Source organism: Canis lupus, chromosome 7, assembly GCF_011100685.1.
Source record: "Canis lupus familiaris isolate Mischka breed German Shepherd chromosome 7, alternate assembly UU_Cfam_GSD_1.0, whole genome shotgun sequence".
Classification (NCBI taxonomy): Eukaryota; Metazoa; Chordata; class Mammalia; order Carnivora; family Canidae; genus Canis; species Canis lupus.
This window is the reverse complement of record NC_049228.1, coordinates 1,527,095-1,550,636: the sequence shown is the minus strand read 5'-3', so window position 1 is coordinate 1,550,636 and position 23,542 is coordinate 1,527,095. Positions and strand designations below refer to the sequence as shown.

Here is a 23,542-nt window from a genome sequence, read left to right as displayed (position 1 = left end):
TAAAATGCAAGAAGAGACAAAAGACTAAAGGATGGAATTCTTGAGCAAAAATGGAAGCCGAACTTGAAGATTTGGAAAAAATCTCAGCCTGCCCATATGGCAAAAAATGAAAACATTATGGGCCATAGTCGTCTTTAGCACAAGATTAGCACAGGTCCACCATGTCACCGGAGCAAGTGCTACTCTCCAAGGCAATGGGAAAATGACCTAGAAGGTGATTCAGGGATCATTAAAGCTGCCACTTCCGTCGCAGACCCCGAGTACAGGGGCTCAGGGCCATGGCTTCTTCCTCCTCGGTTTTAAACAATGGGGCCACCAGGAGTCGTCACCGGGTGGGGCCCTGGCAGAGAGTCAGGACAGCAGCAGCACCCTGCTGGGCCGTGGGGGTGACGCTGCCGCCCCAGTGGGTCCAGAAGACAAGGGATTATTCTCAGGCTTTAAAGTCTCATGGACTTTGCCTCATCGGGTTTTGGACTTGCTTGGGGCCCATCACTCCTATTTTCTCTCCTATTTCTCCCTTTTAGAATGGCAAGGTCTCTCTGGGGCGCCTGGCTGGCTCAGTCGGTAGAGAGTGCAGCTCTTGATCTTGGAGTTCTAAGTTCGAGCCCCATGTTGGGTGTAGCGATTACTTTTATTTCTTTAAGATTTTATTTATTTGAAAGAGAGAGAGAGAAGCATGAGCTGGGCGTGGGGGCAGAGGGAGAAGCAGGCTCTCCACTGAGCAAGGAGCTGGGACTCTGGGACTCGATCCCAGGACCCTGGGACTATGACCCGACCCAAAGGCTGATGCTTAACCGATTGAGCCACCCAGGCACCCCTGGAGTACTTTTAAAAAATAAAATGTTTTTTTTTTAAAAAGGAAATGTCTATCCTAGGTGTGTCCCACAATCGTATTTCAGAAGCACAGAACTTGTTTCTTGCAGGTTCACAGCTGGGGAGAGAATTTGCCTGCAAATGAGTCACACTTGGAGTCTCCGTATCCTCTGCAGGTGATGATGAGCCAAGCTTTGGGCTTAAAGTTGATCCTGGAACGAGGTGAGACTTTTGGGGCTATTGGGATAAAATGGATATATTTTGCCTGTGAAAAGGACATTAATTTTGGGATTCAGGGGCAGAATGGAATGTTTGTGCCCCCCCCAAATTTATATGTTTAAGCTTTTCAAAGATTTTATTTATTTATTCCTGAGACACAGAGGGGGGCAGGGCAGAGACACAGGCAGAGGGAGAAGCAGGCTCCATGCAGGGAGCCTGACGCGGGACTCGATCCCGGGACCCCAGGGTCACACACCCTGAGCGGAAGGCAGACGCTCCACCGCTGAGCCGCCCCCCCCCCCCCCCCCCCCCCCGCGCTCCTTTATGTTGAAACCTAATCCCCATTGTGATGGCATTAGGAGATGGGCTCCTGGAAGATGATTAGGCTGTAAGGTTGGCGACTTCCTGCATAGAATTGGGGCCTTCATGAATGAGGTCCCAGGGCGCTTCTTCTTCCCTTTCTCCATGTGAAGACACAGCAGAACCGTGGCTGTCTAGGAACCCAGGAAGCAGGCCCTCACCAGACACCAAATCCAGTGCCTGGATCGAGGCCTCCAGAATGAGAAATACACTTCTGCTGTTTATAAGCCACCCAGTCTCCGGTGTTTTGTTTTGGCCGCCAGAAGAGACTAGGCCAGGCGCCCCCCCCCCCCCCCCTGCCCCAACCATGCAGCGCGCTGAGCTGGGCCCCTCCATCCACCCCCCTGGGAGGAAGTAAACTTTCTGGATTTGACTTGAAAGTTCCTCTGGCTGAGCTTCCCTCCCATTCCGGGGTTTTCCAAGCTGGAAGACGTTCTGAGCACAGCTCTGGGGCCTCGCTGAGCCCCTCCGACCCTCCGATGCCAAAGCCCATGTAGTGTTCTCACCCAGGTGGGGGGTGGGGGCTGCCAGACAGGGCAAGGGCAAAGCAGCAGGATTGGGCTGGCCGGGCCCTTCCAGGCAGTGTGGGTCACTAGGAGCAGATGCTAGAAAGTAAGCAGCCCTTAGAAAAACAGGAACCAACCATATTTAGCTGCTTGATGGCTCGGGAGGTTCCCTCCCAGCCCCGGGGGGAGCAGTATTCTCTCAGACACGGGCTCAGGATGCCAGAGTTCTGTTCTAAGAGCTTTATTGACCAGATGAGAAGTCAGCTTGAACACAGCTCATGCCGGCAGCCCTTCCAGGCGACAGCTCCCCACAGTGTTGTCCTGTCAACCACTGGGAGCAGCGAGGCCCAGCCCCTCCCCTTCCTCCTGCTGCTCCCGACCTGGGGCCTGGAAGGGATGGGGGTGATGTGGCCAGAGAAGGGTCCCTGGAGAAGGGTGGGGTGGAAGGGGCAAGGCCCCAAGTGGGCAGGTGGGTCATGAGGACCGGGCACACAGGGAAGGGGGTTCCAGAGGAAGACTGAGGCTGTGTGTGCCTCCCTCCGCGTCTGAGGGTCAATCCAGCAGGAGCGCTAAGCACAGAGCACTGTGGCCTGGTCTGTGCTGGGACACCACGGCCTCGGCACCCAGGGGTGGGCAGAGCTGTTCAGCCTCTGATTCGGGCCACTGATAACTGAGAGTGTGTTGGGAGGTTTCCTCGGCCGCCGTCAAACAGGGAACTAGATGCCTGGGGGAGGTCAGACCACATCCTGACTCTGGGTTCTCAGACCCAAGTTGTTTTCCTCACCCCGCGGTGGGGGGCAGCAGGTCCCCAGAGCCTCAGAGGCAAGAGGCCCAGAGAAGTGGCTCCTCTAGGCCACGACCCTGTCTGTATGCCTTTCTGCATCCACAGTGACTCCTCGAGCTGGGACTCCCCAGGCTGGTTCTGAGACACCAAGAAGCCCACCCTCTCACCCCAGAGGAGGGTCTCCGGGATCCGGTAAACTACAGTCTTGACCCTGCTTCCCTCCCCGCTGGGCCTACTGCTCTTCTGGGATCCGAGATGTGGGCTCAGGGATCTTGGCGGGTCGATGATGCACACTCAGCCTAACAGGCTAAGAACAGAGGATTATGGGGCGAGGCGTGGGGACGGGGCCCAGTCCCACCTACACTAAAACCCTGAGGTCTCCTGCTGGGGATGGTGTCAGAACCCAGGCAGAGGGAGCCCCTTGTGTGTGGGGGGGGGAACCTCAGGCAGACTCCAAACCAAAGGGAGCCAGACACCCAAGTTCAAGTCATTAGTGATGTGTGGCGGGGCTGAGAGAGGGAGGAGGAATCCTGGAGGTCGCCAAGGCTGCTGGGAAGGGAACGGCAATGAGAAGCACAGGAGTGGGCAGCGTGTGGTGGACGGCGGTGGCCTCACTCAGAGTGGACCAGAGCCCCGGCTCCTTGCCCAAAGCCAAAGCCCTTGGGTCCGAAATTCTTCGCGTAGCATCCTGCAGAGAGAGGGGGGTGAGGCCTGGCTCCTGCCCCAGGCCACTCCTCTCAGGCCTGTCCCCGAAGATCCTCCACCCGGGCCCCTGGCCAGGCCTCATCCACCAGCACCCTCGCCTCGGTAGCACCCCGAGCCCTGGTGGTGAGGAAGTTCTTGGCTCCACGTGACAGCCATTTCCCCCCTGCTGAAACCACAGCAGCGCTATCTGCCGTGAGGCCATCAGACCAGGAGTTAGGGACCCAGGTACTGGCCCTCTCTCTTGCCCGTATTTGCCAGATGATTCTGGCCTCATCACTTTTTCCCTCGGGGCTTGTCTCCCCATCTGTAAGGTGAAGGGTCCTACTAGGAGCTCTGGAATTGACCCTGAGGCCAGGGATTGGTTTACATTTAGCGAGGGCATAACTGGTTACGCCCCTACCCTCTCAGGCCTCTGGACCCTGGCATTAGCCGTGAAACCACCCACCTTTGCAGTAAATCTCGCCGTCCTTGTCAGCCAGGGTGGTGGACTCGAGGCCTTTGCCACACTTGGCACAGCGGAAGCAGGACTTGTGCCAGGACTGGGTAGGGAAGGAAACAGTTAAGGCTGCCACCAGGGACTAGGGGGCCCCTTACCCCACAGCCCCATTGCCCTCGACACGACGACAGCAGCAGGGTTCAAGACGCTTCTGAAGTCCACTCAGCCGGTACCGCTGGAAGGACGTGACCCGTGAGGCCAGGCAGCGAAGGAAGCCAGCCAGGGACCACACACAACCTCATTCCATCTTCAAGGAGGTGTTGCAGTGGCTGGATGGTGAGTGGCACCGGCTGTACCACAAGGGCAGGCGAGGGGGTGGGATCGCTACTAAGGTAGCTGTCATCCCACCCACCGCTCCCACCGCACCCGCACCCGCACCAGGCAGGGCCAGGCCCGCCCCCTCCAGACCCATCCAGCTGTGGATTAGTGGTGTGGGCGTGGGCTTGGGGCTCGTCCAGGCGCCACCACCTACTAGCTGCACCGCCTCTGCACCCTCCTCCTCTGGGAGGCCCCCAGCGCGCCTTGGAGAATGGAGAATGATCGCCAGAACTGCGCGTGAGACGGGGACGGAGCGTGGCCGTGGTGCAGGCTGTTGTAACTGGGGTTCCTCTGAACCAGCCTGGCCCCTGACGCTCCAGAACTGGGTGCCTTGTTTGCCCAGAAGCCATTCCTTCTTGGAGGGTGGGCTGCTGGTATCTCCCGCTAGGCGGCTGAGAGGATTAGACGGCTTTAGCAGAGTCCCCTGCCAGCCGCAGGCCTGGCCCAGACGACGCCCTGAGCCAGTCCTATGGAGTATTAGTCTGAAGGAGAAGGGGTCGGCGAGGTGCATTGAAGTCAGCAGGGAAAGGCCTGAGGAGTGCGCTTCTCCAGGGCCCACGGAAGGCCCTTCGTGGCTCTGAGGGGCCTGGGAGCAAGCAGGGCTACAAGGCTGGCCAGGGAGAAGGCGGCCCAGGCTTGCACACGCGACGGGGGCCAGCGTGGACAGAAAGGCTTCTCAGCACCCCGCTCCCATGAGCAGCAGCTGAGCCGGCCCAGGCGCTGCTGTGTGGACAGCTCTGCAAACCCGGAAAGCCAGGGGCAGGCAGCAGGCAGGCAGGACAAAACAAGGCCTTTTAAGGTCAAAGAGACTCCCTCCAGCAGCCTGGGCTGGAGAATGAGAAAGGAAACCGGATCCCCTCGAACTTCCCGGCTGCCAGACCCGTGCATGCTGGCTCCCCCCGCCCTCCCAGGCCTCTGGGACAGCGGGGTCCAGAGAGCGGAGATGGGGGTGCCCCGATCCTGGCCTCCCTCCCAGCATCCCACGCGCCTCTGCAGCCACCCACCCTTCACCTCCTCCTCTGGGGCAGGCTCTCCAGGCTGGAGCGGGGCTGAGGCGCATGCAGAGCACCACCCACCACTCACATTGCCTCGCCCACCCTCCAAATAAGCTGGGTCCCTTTGCTCATTCGTTCAGCACCCACAAGTACTCCCGTTCCTCGATATTTCTTTCCTGGACAAGGCCAAAGAGAGGTAGGAGCTTCTCTAAAACTTTCCTGCTTGAGCACAAAACTTCTCTTATCCCTACCCCTTAGAAGTTCCAGCCTCAGCTTAGACCCTGTCTAGGTAATGGACATGTTGATTCTTAGCTACTTTTTATAATTCTTGAATCTCCTAGTGAGACGCTATGAACAGAAAAGATACCGACTGCATCATAAGACTAATATCTGCTGTCTTCATATCCCTTAATCCATAGCAAGGATCTTCACTCTGACCTCACAACAATCCCCCCAAGGACACAATAACAGTAACAGCAATGGCTGACGTGTCCCGAACACACCCCGGGCACTGCAGGGGGCACTGCATGCGGGATGTCCTTTAATTCGTAAAATAACTTTGTCTGGGACGTTCTTTGCTTTGCTTTACAGATGCAGCTCGAGGTCTACAAAGGTTAAGACCCCTAGGTCTTAATCATCATGCGAGGATTCACGACACTATGGAAATGGGTTCCCGTTTCCCGTTGTACGGCTGTGGAGATGGGTTCAAAGAGGTTAAGTGGCCCAAAGCAGAGTTAACAGCCTAAGAGCCCGGGCTTCCAGCTGAAGGGCTGGACTCCTAGCCCCACCACTGCTTAGCTGCAAGATCTGGGCAAATGAATGCTCTGACGCTCAGCTGCTTCGTCGGTAAAAGGGGATAATAATACCTTGTCTCCAACCGTGACTGTCCAGGTTAAAATGAGAGCCTGCTATGGTCTAGATGCTGTGCCCACGTTCAGCTCCGCGTCCGTCAGTCCCAGGGCCCTTCCTCGAGGTGGAAAAGACTTGAAAGCCAAGACCCAAAGCCAGAAGAGCTGCCCGCAGACTCTCGGCCCAGCTGTTCCAGACGCTTGCTCTGTGACCTTGGCCGAGTCACTCCTCCGTCTGGGCCTCCTGTGGTGACCCAGGAGCCCTCTGACCATATCCTGAGGAGGCCTCTTCTGGGATTCCCTGATTGCCAGTTCTCCTGCCTCTTCTCTGCTGCAGCCCCAGAGGGAGGTGGGACTGTCTCACGGGGACAGGGGTTCACTACAGTGATTCTTACTGTGCTCTGGGGGTTGGGGGTCCACAGGGGAGAAGCATACGCAGCAGTAGAAATAGTTTGCAGAAGCTTCTCAAGAGGCTCTGGTCAGCCCTGAACCTTGAAAATCTCTGCCCTGGGGGTACCTGGATGGGTTTCCCGGGTCCATGTCTTAGGATATCGAATGGATGTGGATTTTCCAGTGGCTCTTAACATTTTGTGGAATCACAAATCCTTTTGAAAATCTGATGATGGGGCACTTGGGTGGCTCAGTCAGGTAAGTCAGCTCAGGTCATGATCTCAGGGTCCTGGGATCAAGTCCCATGTTGGGCTCCCTGCTCAACCCAATGAGGAGCCTGCCTCTCTCTCTGCCCCCCTCCTGCTCATGCTCTCTCTGTCTCTCAAGTAAATAATAAAATCTTTAAAAATAAAAATAATAATAATAAAATCTTTTTAGAAAGAAAGAAAATCTGATGAAAACTGTGGATCTTCTTCCCAGAAAGAGACATGTTCCCACAAAATTTTGCATATACTTTTAGGGGACTTGTAGCTCCTTTGAGACCCATCAGACTGATCTTTACAACTCCCTATAAATTGCAATAAGCTTTTAATAATAAGTTCCGTCAAGGGCGAGCCTATTATCCTCATGAATAACAACGCCAGTCAAGCCACCTGTCCCAGGAGCCTGTGTGTGGCTTCCTCAGTCCTTGCAGACTGGAAGGCACAGGGACAAGCAGTCCATAAGATTGGAGGGGTAACCACCCCTTCCCTAGAAGGGAGGGAGTTGAAGCCCAGTCAGTGCTGGGGCTCCCTTGAGCACAGCCAGGGTCCGACTTACAAAGTTCTAGGATCCCCATTTCAAGAAAGCGTCTCATCAGCTCAGCTCCCCAGAAGCCACCTTACCTTCCCAGCACCAATCACCTTCTCAGCGGCATAGACTGCCTGGCTGCAGCGGGGGCAGCGCTCGGAGCCACCAATCTTTTGTGCAAACTTGGAGGCATTGGGGTTGGTGGTGGGCCTGTGGCCAAGCGTCCTGCGTGGGAAAGGACGTGTGGTGAGAGGACTTTCGCAGAGGGGTTCAGGCGGGGCTGGCTCTGTGTGGGCACGACCCCGCCTTCATCTCACACCAGGGAAGGGTCTCCAGGGTCATCTGCCATTTTGCAGATGGACAAACCGAGGCTCAGCACAATGCTGTTTTCACCGAAGCATCCGACTGCCCTCCGCCACGGAGCTAAAACACAGCTAGCAGCTGGCAGCTCATGTGCTAAGAATCGCCCTCCTCTGTTCCCCGTTCCTGCAGCCTGCCTATTATCAAATTCTTTCTGGGAAAAATCTGCTGACAAATCATTCCCTCTGGGGCAATGACCTTGGCTAAAACATGCTAACTCCTCTGTCATTTCTGTCCATTACCCACCCAAGGTTAAGATGCTGGCCGGGCCGACTGCCAACAGCCACTGTTTCAACAGGTCAGAGGCCAGTGGGTGCCAGTGACACGCTGCAGCATTTCCAAGGAAGGGAGGTGGCTTCCCTTTAGCGCGGGTGAGAGATGGGGAGACAGAGGCCGCTCTAGCAAGAGCGCTGCTACTTCTGAGCCCAGCTCTGGCTCAGACACTGGCCGTGGGACCCGCGGCCAAGCCACTGACTGAGCCTGGGCTGGGGTTTCTCATCTGAGCAAAGACGACCGTGCACCGAGGAATTCTTGGGGCCCCTCCACGCTCTAACCCCTGTGAAAATACAGGCTGCGCCCTCCATACAGGGAGGAGCCTTGCCTCTTTTCTTCTCCGCTGGACCCTCAGCCCTGACACCCAGGGGGTGCTCTGGAAATCAGTGACTTTCTGAGCCCTCTACTGCCTAACCAGGAGTTGAAACTGTGTGTGCAACACGGGGATGGGAGGAGAGAACCCATGGAAGGCAGACGGCAAGACTCTTGTACTCACTCCTCGTGCTTGATGCCCAGAGACTCCCCCTTGTCCATGCTCAGCGTGCCGGCGCCCTGCCCATAGCCATAACCCTTGGGCCCGTACTTCTTGCCGTAGCAGGACTTGCAGTAGATCTCCTCACCGTGCACAGCCACCGTGGTGCTGTCCAGATTCTTCTTGCAGACCACTGGGGAGGAAGTGAGGACGGTGAGCGGGCACTGGGGTGCCCCTGGGGCCGCTCACCACTCCGGGACTCTGAGAGAGAACATCCCGACCTCTCAGGGGCAACGTGGAAATGGAAGTGGCCAAGGAGCTGGGAGGAGGGGGGGATTTGCAGGGCCTAATTCTAGGAATGCAGGCCCAGCCCCCTCTTGCAGGAGCCCCGTGTGCCTTCCTCGGTCCTCAGTACCCTCACACCTCGCCAGGCTTGGTGCACCCCAGGGTTCACCAGAGCCGACAGCTTAGGCCGACCCCAAGCCACAGGAAACCTGCAGGGGCCTTCACTCTGCTTTTGACAAAGCCCCACGTGTCCTTACAGGAGAGAAGGAAAAAGAAAGGAAGGAAGAAGGGCGAGGTTTCCCTGCCTCCGGCAATGGAATCCTGAAGAAACAATCTCTGGGTGCCTGGAGTGGGGGGGGAGCCGCAGGTGCAGGGCTGCACCCAGAAGAAAAGAGAAATTTCACATTTAGTAAGTACGCAGTGCAGTGTGGTGGGTCTTGAGGTGGGATGCAGGCCAATCGCAACAAGTTCCCAGTTTCCGATCTCAGGAACCAGTTTGCCAAAGGAAGAACTGAGGTCAGGCTCTGGGAAGAATTCCTGAGTCCGGGGTGCGAGCGACTGGAAGGGGAAGAGCTTGAGAGCCCGAGGGCCTCGTGTGTGTTCCTGTGCTTGGTGGACGGGGCCTGGGCTGGGCCATCGGGAGCAATGCGGCTCGGAGCCTGCGGTCCCTGCAGACCGCACACATCACATCCCAACCCTCTTTCCTGCTGTGTGACGGGGCGAGTTATTTTCTAGCCTCCGTGCGTCCGTTTGGTTCTTATTTATTTATTTATTTATTTACTCATGAGAGTCACGGGGAGAGAGAGAGGCAGAGACCCAGGCAGAGGGAGAAGCAGGCTCCCTGCAGGGAGCCCAGTGCAGGACTTGATCCCGGGACCCCAGGGTCACTCCCTGAGCCAAGGGCAGACGCTTCATCGCTGAGCTACCCAGGTGCCCCCATTTCATTCTTTTTGAGAGTATTTTTGTTTTTAATTTTTTAAGAATAATCTCTACACCCACGGTGGGGAGTGAACTCACAACCCTGAGATCAGGAGCCGCATGCTTTCCAGCTGAGCTGGCCAGGTGCCCCTCAGTGCCTCCATCTGTAAATGCAGACAATAGCATCTACCCCCGAGGGTGGTTAGGAGGACTGAAAAAGATCTTACATGTAAAGTACTTAGCACAATACCCTGTATACAGTAGCTGCATAATAATGGTAGCTACTCTTAATAGTATTCTGTACAGTTAGTATCGGGGTCACACGGGAGGAGGAACAGGCCCAGGCCTCCAAGGATCATGTGCTCCCAACCTCCACCTACCTCTCTCAAGAGACTCGCTCTTCACTATTTGCTTGTGTCTTATCCTACAATGCTCGTTGGGTTCTAGGATATTCCTCATATATGGAGATTCCGGGTGCCCAACTGGGCCATATCCTCAAACGTGTCCTTCTGTAGACGGAGCCCTCAAGAAACCACTAGAGAAGCCACGCCTCCCCCCCCCCCCCCCCCCCCCCCCCCCCCCGCCCGGCTCTCAGCTCTGCTCCTTGCAACTTGCTGTCCTCTTTGCCTTGGCAGGGCCCGGCCCTCTGGCAGCTCCTCTCACCCGGAGCCCCAGGTCGCACACTTCAGACTAAATAAGGACCCTCTGGTCCTGCCCTTAGAAGCCTCACCTCATTCCAGTGTTCTGGGCAGCCCAAATAAGGAACCTCCCACCACCTCCCCTGGGGCTCAGCTCCCGGGAAGGAAGGAGCAAGAACAACAGGCCAAGGGTTCCAACATTCCCTTCTAGGGCGGGAAGTCAGGAGTCGGCCTGGAATTGCTTCCCGTAAGACCCAAGATGAACTGGGGATTCCAAAGCCAAAGGGAAGGCGGGAAGCAGAGACGGAGCCGTAGGGGGAACAGGTCTCTGTTGACTGATCCGGCCAGAGGACACCCGAGAGCTCGCCCGGAGGAGACAGCAGGGTCTACGCGTCATCGTCGACCTCCAGGCGGCTCCCGGCAGCGCCAAGGGAACCCTGACTTCCAGATCCAGTGTCAAGACCACAGTGTCGGGTTCTGCTCTGCTTTGTTCTCCCCGAGGCCCTGCTGCCCACCTGCCTACCTTCAACACCTTCACCTCCATCCGGGTCATATAGTCTGGTCACCTGGAGGCGCTACCAAAGACTCAATTAAGGGGAATTTTGAATGAAGGCCTAAATAAATTTCTATCAAATAATGTTAAGATTAAAAAAAGAAAAAAAGCCATGGGGGCGCCTGGGTGGCTCAGTCGGTGAAGGTCTGTCTTTGGCTCAGGTCATGATCCCAGGGGTCTGGGACCGAGCCCCACGTTGGGCTCCCTGTTTAGCAGGGGTTTCTGTTCCTCCCTCTGCCTCAGCTGCCGCTCCGCCGCCTTGTGCTCTCTCACTGTCAAATAAATAAATAAAATCTAAAAAAAAAAAGGAGGGGGCTATGGTTAGTGGTTAGTTATGCATTTGTTGGAAAAATATCCTTGTAGATACCACAGGCTCCGTGAGGCCTTCTGGTGTTATATGGAAATATGGGCAAGAGACAGTCCCAGGTGAGAGGTCGGAGTCCCCTCACCCCGCCCCGAAAGAGATGGGGGCTCTCTCCGGAAGGAAAACCAGGCCCACAAAGAAGCTCAAGCTTGCAGAATGGGCCAGAAGCAGGGCCAGGTCAGAAGGAAGCCTGACTTCCAGATCTGGTTGTTTTCTGCCTGCCTCACTTGCAGGTAGGCCAAGCGTATGGGAGCAGGAGGGTGAACGCGGACAGCCTGTGGGCGGGGAGATGCTGGTGTCAGAGGGTGGGCAGGGCTTCTCTGAGCTTCCCCTGTGCCCTGGGGTTCTGGAAAGCAGCCCGATCTCAGTAGCCAACCCCCAGCAGGCCAGGCCAGGTCTGCTTTTCCTCTGCCCTGACCTGCCCAGCAGGAAGTTGGCCACAGCTTGGAGCAGGGCATGCAGCCTCGGGCAGGTCCCCGACCCCAGGGCTGAGCTCTCCTGCCTGTTAAGGGGACCGGCCACCCCTACTGAGACCATACGACTACGCTGCAGGCCCTGCTGTCCCTGCTTCCAGGGCAAGGCCACTCTCCGGACTCTTACATCAGCCTGTCTTCCTCCTGTCTGTCCCAGGCCCTCAGGAAAGGGAGCGTAGGTGCCCTGACTGGAAGCCACGGCCTGGGACCCGAATGGTCAGAGGCCCTGCCAGCCAAGGAGCCATGGCGCTAATGCCACCCAGGCCCGTACTCTGCTAGTTCTAGAAAGGAAAGAGCCTACAGAAGAAACCTAGGAAGGAAAGTCCTTTGATTCTCAGGGTTATCCTGAATTTTTAAATTCAAGCTGGACCCTTATCGCCCCACTTCTCTGGAAGAGGGAAGCAATGCTCCTTCCATTCATACACAAATCATCCACAGCCTGCTCCATGGCAATGCTGCTCTGGCCCCAGGACTAAGCGAGTCGAGGGGACACCTGATTGCTGGGACCTCTGAGCTCCTCCGACCCAGGACCTGTGCTGGCCCAGGGACCCCAGGGAGCCTGGAGGTTGTTCCCTACGGCTGTTCCTTTTATCACCCCCTCCCAGCCCTGCTCCCAGGCCTGACTTTCCACAACTCTTCCTAATCCTCCACACATCCCCCCCCCCCCCCCCCCCCCCCGCCCCCTGCTCCAGGCCCCGCTCACTTCTTCCCATGCCGCCCCCCCCTCCCGAATTCCTGCCTTCCCTCAACCCCAACGACAGCTACTGGGGGCCAGCGGGCTGAGGCTTCCCAGCCGGCCACTGGCAGTTGATTAAGCAACGTCTGAGGGCAGAGTCAGAGCCCTGTGGCCCCGGCGCCCAGGCCAGGCCCTCCTCCCAGCCAGCGCTGAGCCCTGTTGCTCCCCCACCACCACCCAGAGAAAGCAGCGGCTTGAAGATCCCCAAGGGCAGTGACCTGGTGGTAAGAGGCCACCGGCTGCGCCCCCTACGCGGGCTCCAGCCCCACGGCCCCGCAGGGCACCTTCCACTGGGGCTCAGGGGCAGCCCTGGAGTGGCCGGCGGGGTGGCCCGGAGCAGTGCAGGTCCGGGGACGCCCAGCAACCAGCTGGCCCTCGGCCCACGTGGCTCCCACCCCAATCACGGGCCACCTGGGAACGAAGCGCGCAGCTTCCCGTGACCCGGGGCGACAGGACCCCCTGCTCCAGGCTCACAGGGGCATGGGGCCGGGCGGGGCTGCGCATCGCTGATGGCACTTCCACAGTGGCCACAGCACTGTGCTTTCCGCGCTGCTTCCTGTCCATCCTCACACTCCCAGAGGTACCTGTTGCTGGCCCCGGGCGTCGTGGGAAGACTGGGGGGGAGCAGCACCCCTCAGGGCCGCCCCCTTCCCCGCTCCCTGCAGGAAGACCCGTTCCCCTGGGCCCACCCACCGCAACCCCACAGGGACTGAGCTGGGCTAGAAATGGGGGAGGGGCTCCTCCTCGAGGCAGAGGGGGTGGGGTGTCTCCGGCCACCTGCCAGCGCCCAGCCGCTCCCACTCTGGGTCACAGACCCGCTGGCACCCCTCGCTCTCCTCCCAGGCGTGGAAGCAAAGTGGGAAGTGGGGGGAGAGCCCGGGCTGGCCCGGAGTGGGGGAGGAAGGGACCCAGCTCTCCCTGGACTCAGTGTCCCCATAAAGTTGCAGCCTCTGTCATCTTTTTACAAATGATCATTTGGGTCCAAATCTGGGTAAAACTTTGGGCCCCAAAGCGGTCTCCTTTTCAATGATGGCATTGTGGCGGGGAGGAAAGAGAAAGCCAAGTGGAAAGTTTCCCCGGAGCAAGTCTGTGAGCTTGGCTCCGGCCCCTGAACCCCCACGCCCCCAGCCCCAGCCGGGCCAGTTCCTCCCCTTAGAAAGCAGCTTCTGAGGGAACAAAGAGGCCTGCGAGGAGGAGCGTTGCCCTCCCCAGCTGTGCTTCAGCCAAATGTCAAGCTGTTTACATCCCGCGGGGCCCTCCCGGTGTGGACAGGCCCCGCCCGCGGCGGGGGGGGGGGGGGTGCAGGCCGCCCATCCCGGGGCCACAGGGGCAGGGCCTGGGCGCAGACTCACTGCACAGGAAGCAGGATTTATGGAAGCTGCTGCCTTCACACTGAACCTCTTCCGCAAAGTAAACCGTCTTCTGGCACACCCCGCATTTCTTGCCTCCTCCCCAGTTCGGCATTCTGGAACCAGACACAGAAATGGGAATTAGTTTTATGGGGAGATGGAAACGCGGATTGCCCATGACCCTGACGGCAGAGCCGCAGGCAGACGAGGAGGGGCGGCGGGCCGAGCACGTGTGGGCCCCAGCCCTGGCAGGGCACCGCCTCCCGAGGGGGCACATCCTTCTCCAGCTGCGCCTGCGGGGCTCCCTGCCCTGGTGCCATCAGCAAATCGGCCCCAAGCAACTGCTGCAAGTTCAGTGTGTGCCGGGCAGTCCGGGGCGATCAGTAAGCTGAGGCTCTACAAACCGGGCCGCGGTGGCAGTAAAGCGACCCCTCTGCCGCCACATGCATCAAGAGGGACGGACCTCGCGGAGGTTCATTTGGGCAGAAGCAGCAGAGAAACCAGAATTCACAAAACACAAGTGACTTGTGTCGGGTTCCCAAACCGACAAAATTCCTCTTGTCAAGGGATGAACACAAGGGTGGGAAAGTCACACAGAAAAAGCAAGGGGAGAGTATCGCACACTATCATCCTGGATCTGTCACCTGTGAGACACGGAAGGGACTGTGCCGGCATCTCCAAGGGGCCGCTAAGGGGCGGACAATTATTTTTTTCTCGGCTTGGGGGTTCTCACGTGGGGGCTCATTTTACGATTGTTCTTTGAACTACGCCGAGGGCTTCCCATCCGACTGTGCACACAGGCCTCAGCTCGGGAAGAAGGCCCCCGCCCTGCACAGCCCCTGGCCCACGGGTGTCCGCCGGGCTGTGCAGCAGGTAGCAGGTAGGACAAAGGGCGCTCTAACCCCGAAGGCCGCGGTGAGGGCCGGACTCTCTGTGTCGGGGCACCTCTGCAGAGCCCGGGCCCCGGGAGAGCTGCTCAGCGAGTGTACGCAGGCTCGGAGGCGTGAGGTGGGGAAGGCCGTGCTGGCTCGTCCTCCCCCTGGGGCTCCAATATCACAGCGATGGGGCAGGGGGAAGGGGGTCAACAAGGTAGGCACAGTTTCACTCCCTCTGCTTTGTCTTCCCATATCCGAAAAACTGGGGTTCCCTCTGGTCCCACGCTGGCCCCCTTCTACCAAGAACGAAATTTCACGCGCCTCTGGCCTTGGCCTCTCCTCTGAGCCCAGGCTCACGCATCGGATTTCGGGAGCATCTCCACCTGGATGTTCCATAAGTACCTCACTTTCCGCGTGAGTGACCCAAACCCCGCCTTTCCTCAAACTTGTTCTTTTTCTCGACTTTACCCTTTTATGCTCTTATATCACAACCATTGTCTCGGTCACAAAGGAATTCTCTCGCTCCTGAGAAGGTTGATGGGCTACTCCCAAGGGGGGAGGTAGCTGCACCCCGCCCTGTGTTCCCCTTTACCCACTCACCCCCAAAACCTGCGCTGAGCTCTTTTAGATCCTCCCTCCTCTCTAGTCTTCACACCACCCTAACCCAGCCGAGTCACCTCTCCCATCCCATGCCGGGCCCCCTTGAAGAGGACACCACGCCCCGTGCATCTGCTCCTGGGCAGCTACCCCAGTCTTCAGCCGCGGCACACGGCCTGGGCCTAACCGGAGCAGCCACGGTTACCGGCTCCAAGACGGGCCAGCTGTGCGTTTCAGGCCCATAAAATAAGAGAAGGCAGGTCTGGGGGCTTGGGAGGAAAAAGCATCCCAACCTTTTGAGAGAACTTCCTGGAAGCAAGTCCCTCTTCCCCAGGGAGGAGAGGGCTCTGCTGTCCCGAGGGAAGCAAGCAGTCCCAGGACGAAGTGGGCGGCAGGGAAGACACACTTGAGAGACAAAGGAAACCAAGTCCGCAGTGACACCACTCAGCCACCAAATTCAGTCAAACCTAAAAGTTCAGTCTATCTCCAAATTTTCCAGTTAAACAAACCAACAAATTCCCACTATGGCTTAAGCCAGTTACTTTACAACTGGATGCATCCCTAGAGAGACAGCAATTCTGTCCTGCCGCTTCTGGGATCTCCTTCCTGTTCCACCCCCACGCAGGTGCCAGGTCTTTTCTGGGGACGGTTTCCCTGCCCAAGAACCATCGGTGACTCCCCGCCGCCAAGGACGGTCCCACCCCTCACCTCGGACTCTCTTGTGCACGGTCTCCACTTGCTGCTCCAGCTGTAAGTCACCCGTTACCGGTGGTGATCTAAGCTCATCGCTGTGTCCGCTCCCAGAATGCCCCGGGCAGGGCCCAGCGTGCGGGCAGGCTCCGTGGGGCCTGTGCTCAGGGCTGGGGGAGGCTGGGGGAGGCGGGGGCCGAGGCCGGGCCCACCGCGTCGTGGGCCACTGTGTAAGGCCGGCCTCCTCCCCTGCAGGTGTGCCGGAGCTCCTCAGGCCGACGCAGGTAGGACAGATTTCTCTAACCACCCCTGAGCTCCCAGATCCTGGAGGACAGGCCCCAGTCCCGACCCCTGACCCCCGCCGTCCATTCCGTCAGCCCCACGTTGCCCCAGAGATGCCGGGGCCAGCTGCCTGGTTGAGCAAGAGCTCAGGGCTGCAAAACCACGCGGGAGCGAGCAGCGGTGTGTGAACGTCAGCCGTTCAGCACTTGGTGTGGCACCGCCCCAGTTCCACTCGGGCAGCCGCCCCTCCACGGAGTGACTCGGGCACAGCCCGGTCACCTGGCTGGTCACGGCCATCCCATTGCCCTGCTCTGTTTGGGAAGCTTCTGGAAAAGTCTGCGTGTTCATATGGAGCCACAGGGGTTCTCCTCTGCCTCTGAGGGGTGAATGGGCGTCACCCCTACCTCCTGCCGCGGGCATCCCCCGACGTGCATGCCTGCTGTGTGCCAGGTTGCACGCAGCGGCTCACTCCTCCGCACTGGGAGGTGGGGACTGCAGGCCCGCCCTCCGGGTAAGGAGATGGAGGCTCAGAGATTAGGCACTGGCCTGCAGCAGTGGGGGTGACAGGCCTGGGATTCCAACGCAGTTGAGCCACTTCTGGGCCCCCTGGTAGAGAAGGGTGCCTGGCACACAGCGGGCACACCGTACACCAACGCCTGGATCCCTCCTCCCTTCCCCCCCCCCCGAATAGCCGGGGACACACTCCGTGCCCCCAGGAATGCCTCCCCCCAGGGAGGAAAGCTCCCTAACCACAGTCAGAGCCAGCATTTTGTCCCTGGATACAAAGCCGTCCTCCCCCCGGGGAGACCCAAGCTCCATACAGGCCGCTCCTTGTTCTCCCTGGCTCCGTGTCAGGGGCCCACGTCCAGCAGGGCCCCAGGGAAACAGGGACGCGGGCGGAGAAGGGGTGAAACCCGAGGACCTGAGGAGAGTCTGCTGGGATGTCCCTGGGCTGTGCCGTTCACCTGGGGGTGCCCCGCAGGAGCCCAGCACCTTGGGGTAAAAAACAGTGACTGGGCCCTGACGGGGAGGGTCCCAGGCCACCGGCGAGGATGGGCTCCCCACTGCCTCTGCCCACACGACGACCTTAGGGGCCCTGCCTGCCAGCAAGGCGGGGGGGCTGTCAGCTGGCCGGAGCCCTGGCCACCTCCTCCCCTCGGGCAAGGGGGGGGCTGTCAGCTGGCCAGAGCCCTGGCCGCCTCCTCCCCTAGAAGGGCCAGGGAGTGCTCTTTACCGCCAGCCCCCCCCCACCAAGAGCAATTCTAGCCATCTCATGAGGAGGCTGATTGCCTTAAAAGGAAACCAGTTTCTCAGAGTTTCTGGAGTACTTAGAGGGACACCTGGCTTCTTCTGGCTGCCCGACGCCCTGTGGGAGACTCAGGAGGAAAGTTCTCCAGACCTGAGTTCGGGTGGGAGAGTTCAGTGGTTAAGAGGGTGGGTCTGGATTCATCCGTGTCTGGCTGAACTTTGATCCTGGGCAATTTACTTTCCTCTGTGCCCTTCGATTTGCTCATCTTGAAGTCGGACAGTAACCCTGGCTCCCTAAAATCGTCACTCTGGGGAGGCAGTGAGGACGCAGAGAGGGGATGGCATGGTGCCAGGGACGCTGGGAGCGCTCAGTCCTCTGATCGCCCCCGACGGGGCTGGCCCAGGCGAGCTCAACACCAGCTGTGGGGCCAGATGTCAACCGTCCTTCCCAGCTAGTCCACATCTGGAAGGAGCAAGGCTTGAGAAACATGCCAAATAGGGACCACGAATTCCTGACTCATGAGTCAGCCCAACAAAGGAGACAGTGACTCGCTTGCCCTTGTTTGGGATTTAGTCCCCCCTGGCGACTTGAGATGCAAGCAGAGGCTTGTGTCTTTACATCAAGCTCTTCTGTGTATTGTTCTGGGTGTTCAAGAAGCCTCGCTGTCTTCTGTAATCACGTTTATCCATCTGGTGGGTTTCGGAGACTTACGTTCCCATGGGCAACTGCTATCTGTGTGCTGGTTTGGCCTGCCTCACTATGTGGGTCTCTCCTTTTTTTTTTTTTTTTTTTTAAATTTTTTTTTTTTTTTTTTTATTCATGATAGGCACACAGTGAGAGAGAGAGAGGCAGAGACACAGGCAGAGGGAGAAGCAGGCTCCATGCACCGGGAGCCCGACGTGGGAATCGATCCCGGATCTCCAGGATCGCGCCCCGGGCCAAAGGCAGGCACCAAACCGCTGCGCCACCCAGGGATCCCTATGTGGGTCTCTTCAAAAGAGAATAGGGCCTGACTCTTCTGCTGAAAGGCTACAAATATCTGGTCAGCTATTTACCTAAAATGTCAGGATCCTGGGTGCCCGGGTGGCTCAGTTGATTAGGCGTCTGACTCTTGGTTTCAGCTCAGGTCATGATCTCAGGGTGGTGAGATTGCGCCCCCCCCCCCCCACCAGGAGAATCTGCTTGAGATTGTATCCCTCTCCCACCTTCACCCCACTAAAATAAATAAACAAATAAAATCTTTCCCCAAAAAAGTCAGGATCCTTGGGGCCTGCTGGAAGCCAGAAGCCAAGGATTAGCTTCTTCCGATAAGCCGTCTGTACCTTCCCATCTAATTGTCCTGTTAAGGACTACATCCAGATCCTCCGTCTTGAGAAGGAGTCGAGATGGCAGCTCGCAGAGCGGGAGAGAAAGGCACAGCCTCATGTTCACAGCTGTCATGAACGTCGGGACGGGAGATGGGTTCCGCGTGGTCCTGTTTCAGGTCCAAGACGCCGTTTCAGAGATGTACAATCCTAACCACAGGTCGCAGGCGCCTGGAACCACTGATTGACAAGCCATTCCACGTCTTTAGTTCTCCAGTGGCAAGTTCCCATCTCTCCCATTCCGAAATCGCTTACTCCCTAGGGCCAAAGCGTGACTTCTGGGCGCAGAGCTCGGGTCTGCACCTACTCGGTCTGGTAGAGACCTGTCAGGTGTTTGTCTGCTTAGGAATGTGCTGCTCACATTACCTGAGCTGTGCGGTACTTGGCCAGGTCCACAGGACAGCTGTCATCCCACCCAAGCCTGCAGCTCAGCCCCGTCCTCCATGGCTCCGGAGGAGGGCCCTGCTGGTCAGGGTTCAGAGCCCATGTCTCAGGGGTGGGTGACACAGATTCCCCTGAAAGCAACGGTGACTGGGAAGGGGCTGAATGGCCGGTGAATGCCAATTTGTCCCCAGCTTCCCGCAGCCCCCTGCCCGGTTCCCTCAGTCTGCACACGGCTGGCCCGTCCGCGAAGCTACGGTCACCGCAGGCCCCGCGGCGCCCCAGAACTTGGCCTTCGCTCCAGCCCAGCTCTCTCCCCACGTCTATGTCTGTGGCCCTTGCGTGACTGTGAGCTGACAAGGACAGAGCTGTCTCTTCCTGCTTGGCTCATGGTGCCGTTTAGGGCAGAGAGCTCCACCCTTGGGAATTCAGGAACCTGAAAGTCAACAAAGTTGGGGGGGGGTCTATGAATTTTTTTTTTAATATTTCAAAACTATTGCAAGAAATCCTATATTATAATAAGGTTTCACAGGCTAATCAACAGACCAAGTTTCTTTGGGTTTCTTTTTCTGGAATGATGTCAACGTAGAGTGGCAACACCTGGTTGTCCCATGCTGAAAGGTCTGGCTGATTTTTCTTGGATTGAGTTTTAAAAAGCAAAAGCAAATTTGCACTTAGACCTTATAAAAACAGGTTTTTTTTTTTTTGCAGCTGACTTCACAGGAAGCTCCATCCCCAGTGATCCCCGCTTGCAGAGAGCCCCAGACAGGCCCACGGAGAGGGAGGGCTGGTTGCCTGGGGGGGCTGAGCCTGTGCTCCTTCTGTCTCTCCCTCCTTTGTCACTGCGGAGGAGTCAGACGCTGCCTGCTGGCCCTGGGGAGGCCCTGGAAGTGCCAGAGTCTGGAAATGCTAACTGCCTCCGTATTTACACACTTTACCATACATGGGAATTACTCGATGCCGACGTCAGACAAATTCCTGAGGAGCTGCGTACCGCGGCCACGTCATTACCAAAGAAATTCCTGACAACTGGAAACTACAGCAAAGCTTCTGGTACCGGGCGCCCCTCTCCCCATCCTCCCTACCCACAGCTAGCTGCTCTGTGGGAAGCGGGGGTGCCTTTTTCTCAGTCTCTTTTCCAGGCTTTTTTTCCTGCAAACCTGGCCTGGAAATTCAAACACACATCAGACCTGGTGAAAGCACATCCACCAGGATCTGGGGCCCAACATCCTGGGGAGCCCTCTCCTCCCTGGGCCGCAGAGGGTGGTCATGAGTTCATGATGGCAAGGCCGCATCTCCCTTAAGTACTTTATTAGCCACAGCAAAGCACTTAGCAGAGCTCACGTACCCCGCAACTGGCAGCTATTTCCTTAGTAAAGCGATCCAGGGGGGCCTGGGGGCTCGTTGGTCCTGGGCTCCAGCCCCACATCAGGCTCCCTGCTCAGCGGGGGTCTGCTTCTCCCTCTGTCCCTCCTTCTACTTGTGCTCTGTCTCTCTCTCTTTCAAATAAAATCTTTAAAAAAAAATTAACTAAACCTAGAAATCAGAAATGTTCAGGAGCAAAGAGAAGAACTAGCATAGTGACCGAGCATGGGTTTGGAAGGAGTTGGCCTAGGTTTGAATGGTGCCTCCCCAACTGGCCAGCTGCAATCCTGGGCAAGTTATCACCTCTGAGCCTCAGTTTCTTCATCTGTACAATGGGAAGCACCGGAGTGTTCATAGATTGTTCAAGGACTGAGGCCAAGCCCTGGTGCGTGGCAAGTGCAGCATCTGCCCACTGTCACCTTAAGGGAAGGCCGACTCTAGTACTTACTGTTCAGTTCTGTGACTCTAGGTGCTTGCCAGTACGCCCAAGTAGCGGCCAGTGGTTGGCTTGCACGAAAGGTCCTCTTGCTCCCCCCGGGGAACTCTTGGTTTAGAAGTTCTCCCCGGCACCTCAGAATGTGTAACGTAAGACTCTTCAGCCCCTCAAGCCAACCCACATAAGCCGGGTTTACATAAACATTTAAAACTTGGGCAGCCCAACCCGACACGCCTTCCGGGTTTGTTTTCCCCACCAGGAGATCCAGTAAGTAAAAGCTGTCCTCTGCCCCCCACCTGGTTGTCAGGACTAGTCACAGGGAAGACCTGGCTAGAAACTATTTGCAAGGTTTGTGAGCGTCCAGTAGGGCGACTCAGCTGAAAGCCTGTGTCTACCCCCCTCGTCCCAAGTGTGCTGAGCCCCTGCAAGTGTCAGCGCTGCCCTCCAGGCTCCCTCTGTCCCCGTGAGGACTCAGGGCTCCAGAGGCAGATGTTTCCAACTCGAAGAGGAAGCGCCGCCGCTGGGAAGAGCTCTGGGGCACACCGGAGGCCGAGGCTGAGGCAGCCCCATCTTCCACACTATTAGCAGCCAGGGGAGAGCTGCTGAACCTGTTCCTCAGCTTCGCCCCTGCATCCCGTCCCCCAGACCCTCCTTTCCCTACAGAGTCCCCTCCCCCTCAGCGGCCCGCACCACACCCTCTGTGGGATAAACTTCCTTCCTGGTGTAGCTGTCCCCACCCCGGATATCCTCCCTGAGCCAAGGGGTCATTCCCCGGGACGCGGGAGAGCAGTGCAAGGCTGCACTCGGCAACCAGGAGATGACAGCTGCCTGGGGGCAGCCAAGGGCTGAGGACTGTGACTCTTGAAGGAGGTGACCTGGGCCCCTGAGTCAGAGCCTGGCTTGGGGTCAGGAGGCGCGCATGAAGGAGAGCTGGGCAGCTCCGCACCTCTGCCCCCAGGTCCCAGGGGCCATCCCCACACTGCACTGTCAGGTGCCTGAGACACGGCCAGCCCGTGCAGCCTCCTAGGCTTCTGGGAAGGGAAGGGGACGCAAGGGAGACCGCCACGAGCCCTACTGTGTTCCAGGTCTGTGCCTTACGTCCCCAAAGCGCCATCCTCGAAAGAAACGGAGGTGTTACGTCACTTGTCCAAGGTGATGGGTATATTAAGTGGCAGATCCCACTGTCAGGGAGAGCCAGCCGGCCTTCCCAGCAACCTCTTCACGCTACACCTGGCACAGCCCAGTGGATGTACTCGGGGCACCTGTGACTGGATCCCCATGCTGAGCCCTCCGGGAGGGAAGGCCAGGCCTGTTCATTCATCCCCCCACCCCTCGGAGCACGGGGTGGGAGGCTGGAGCCCAGGAGGCTAGTCCCAGGTCCTGGTTACTTAGGACGGCACAGGGACAGGGGTGCAGGATGCCTCCCCACACCCACACCCAGGGTGGATGCACCTGCTTGGGGGGTTGCTCCTGAGCTAACCTACAGCAGCTTGTTTTAAATACGCCCAACACCAGCTCTTTCCTCCCCCCCCCCACCCCTGCCCTCAGGTGCTGGGCCGCAAGGTGCTGTGGTGGGCATGGTCCTCCCCACCCAGCACCCGCCTAGCGCCAAGGCCTGGGCAGGGCCCGCGAGAGGTCGCGGCTTCCATCTGGTTCCCGAGGAAGAGCGACTGACACCTGTGCTCCGGCACAGAAGGCCCCAAGCCCACCCGTGGGCCGTGTTCCCCCGGGGCAGGGGAGCGCGATGCCCTCATCCCCCGCCGCACAATGAGCGTCAGTGGCCGCAGACTCGCCGATTGTTCTGCTGCCAGACCTGCGGGCGGCGGGGGCGCGGGGCCGCCGGGCAGTTGCGCAGGACCAGTTCGTGCCAGGACGCCCCGGCCAACCCCCCAGACGCCTGAAAGGGGGGGGCGGATCCGGATACGTGGGCCCTCGACCCGCTGCCTGCAGCGCCCCAGCCCCGCGGGACCGGGTGGGGGGCGGCGCCGCGGGTGCAGCGCCGGGCGGGGGGCGCTCACCTGGCTGCTGGCTGCACGCCCCGGGAGTGGGGGGGCTCGCCTGGCTGCTGGCTGCACGGCCCCCGGGGGCGGGCTCACCTGGCTGCTGGCCGTGCGCCCCGGGGATGGGGGGGGCTCACCTGGCTGCTGGCCGCGCGGGCCCCCGGGGCGGGGGAGGGGGGCTCACCTGGCTGCTGGCCGTGCGCCCCGGGGATGGGGGGGCTCACCTGGCTGCTGACCGCGCGCCCCCGGGATGGGGGGGGTCACCTGGCTGCTGACCGCGCGGCCCGGGGCGCACTCACCTGGCTGCTGGCGGCGCGGGCGGAGGCAGCGCTCTCGGAAGCGGAGACTGGGTGCGCCCGGCCCGCGCCCGTTTTGTTCCGCTCCGGGGAAGGCGTGTCCGGGCCACGCCAACCAGTGGGCTTTGCACACTGCACCACAGCCGGCTGATGTCACGGCCGGAGCCCCGCGGGCTGCCCCCCCAGACCCGGCGGCCGGTGGCGGCAGGCTCTGCGCGCAGACCTCCCCCCCCCCCGCCCCCCCCCCCCGCCCCGCCAGTACCCCGCCCCCGCCTGGGGGGCCCTCCGCTGCCGCTGCAGGTCGGGGCGCAGGGGGGCAGGTAGGAGGGTGCAGATGCGAGCCCAGGGCTCAGACACCCCTGG

The 23,542-nt window shown here is 58.9% G+C and overlaps 1 protein-coding gene across 5 annotated transcripts; it reads right to left on the bottom strand.

The window, feature by feature from the left end:
• Positions 1 to 2,123: 2,123 nt before the first annotated feature.
• On the bottom strand, positions 2,124 to 23,314 carry CSRP1 (cysteine and glycine rich protein 1). Of its 5 annotated transcripts, none has more exons than XM_038541907.1 (6): positions 23,183 to 23,314; positions 13,648 to 13,760; positions 8,353 to 8,521; positions 7,319 to 7,448; positions 3,833 to 3,926; positions 2,124 to 3,370 (listed from the first exon to the last, which is right to left on the bottom strand). In XM_038541907.1, the coding sequence occupies exons 2-6, from the start codon at positions 13,757 to 13,759 to the stop codon at positions 3,294 to 3,296; spliced, it is 582 nt and encodes a 193-aa protein (XP_038397835.1). In that variant the 5' UTR covers position 13,760; positions 23,183 to 23,314; the 3' UTR covers positions 2,124 to 3,293. The 5 variants fall into 5 exon arrangements, with proteins under 5 accessions (XP_038397835.1, XP_038397837.1, XP_038397836.1 ...); XM_038541909.1 differs by lacking the exon at positions 23,183 to 23,314 and adding an exon at positions 23,068 to 23,089; XM_038541908.1 differs by lacking the exon at positions 23,183 to 23,314 and adding an exon at positions 20,896 to 21,015.
• Positions 23,315 to 23,542: the final 228 nt, after the last annotated feature.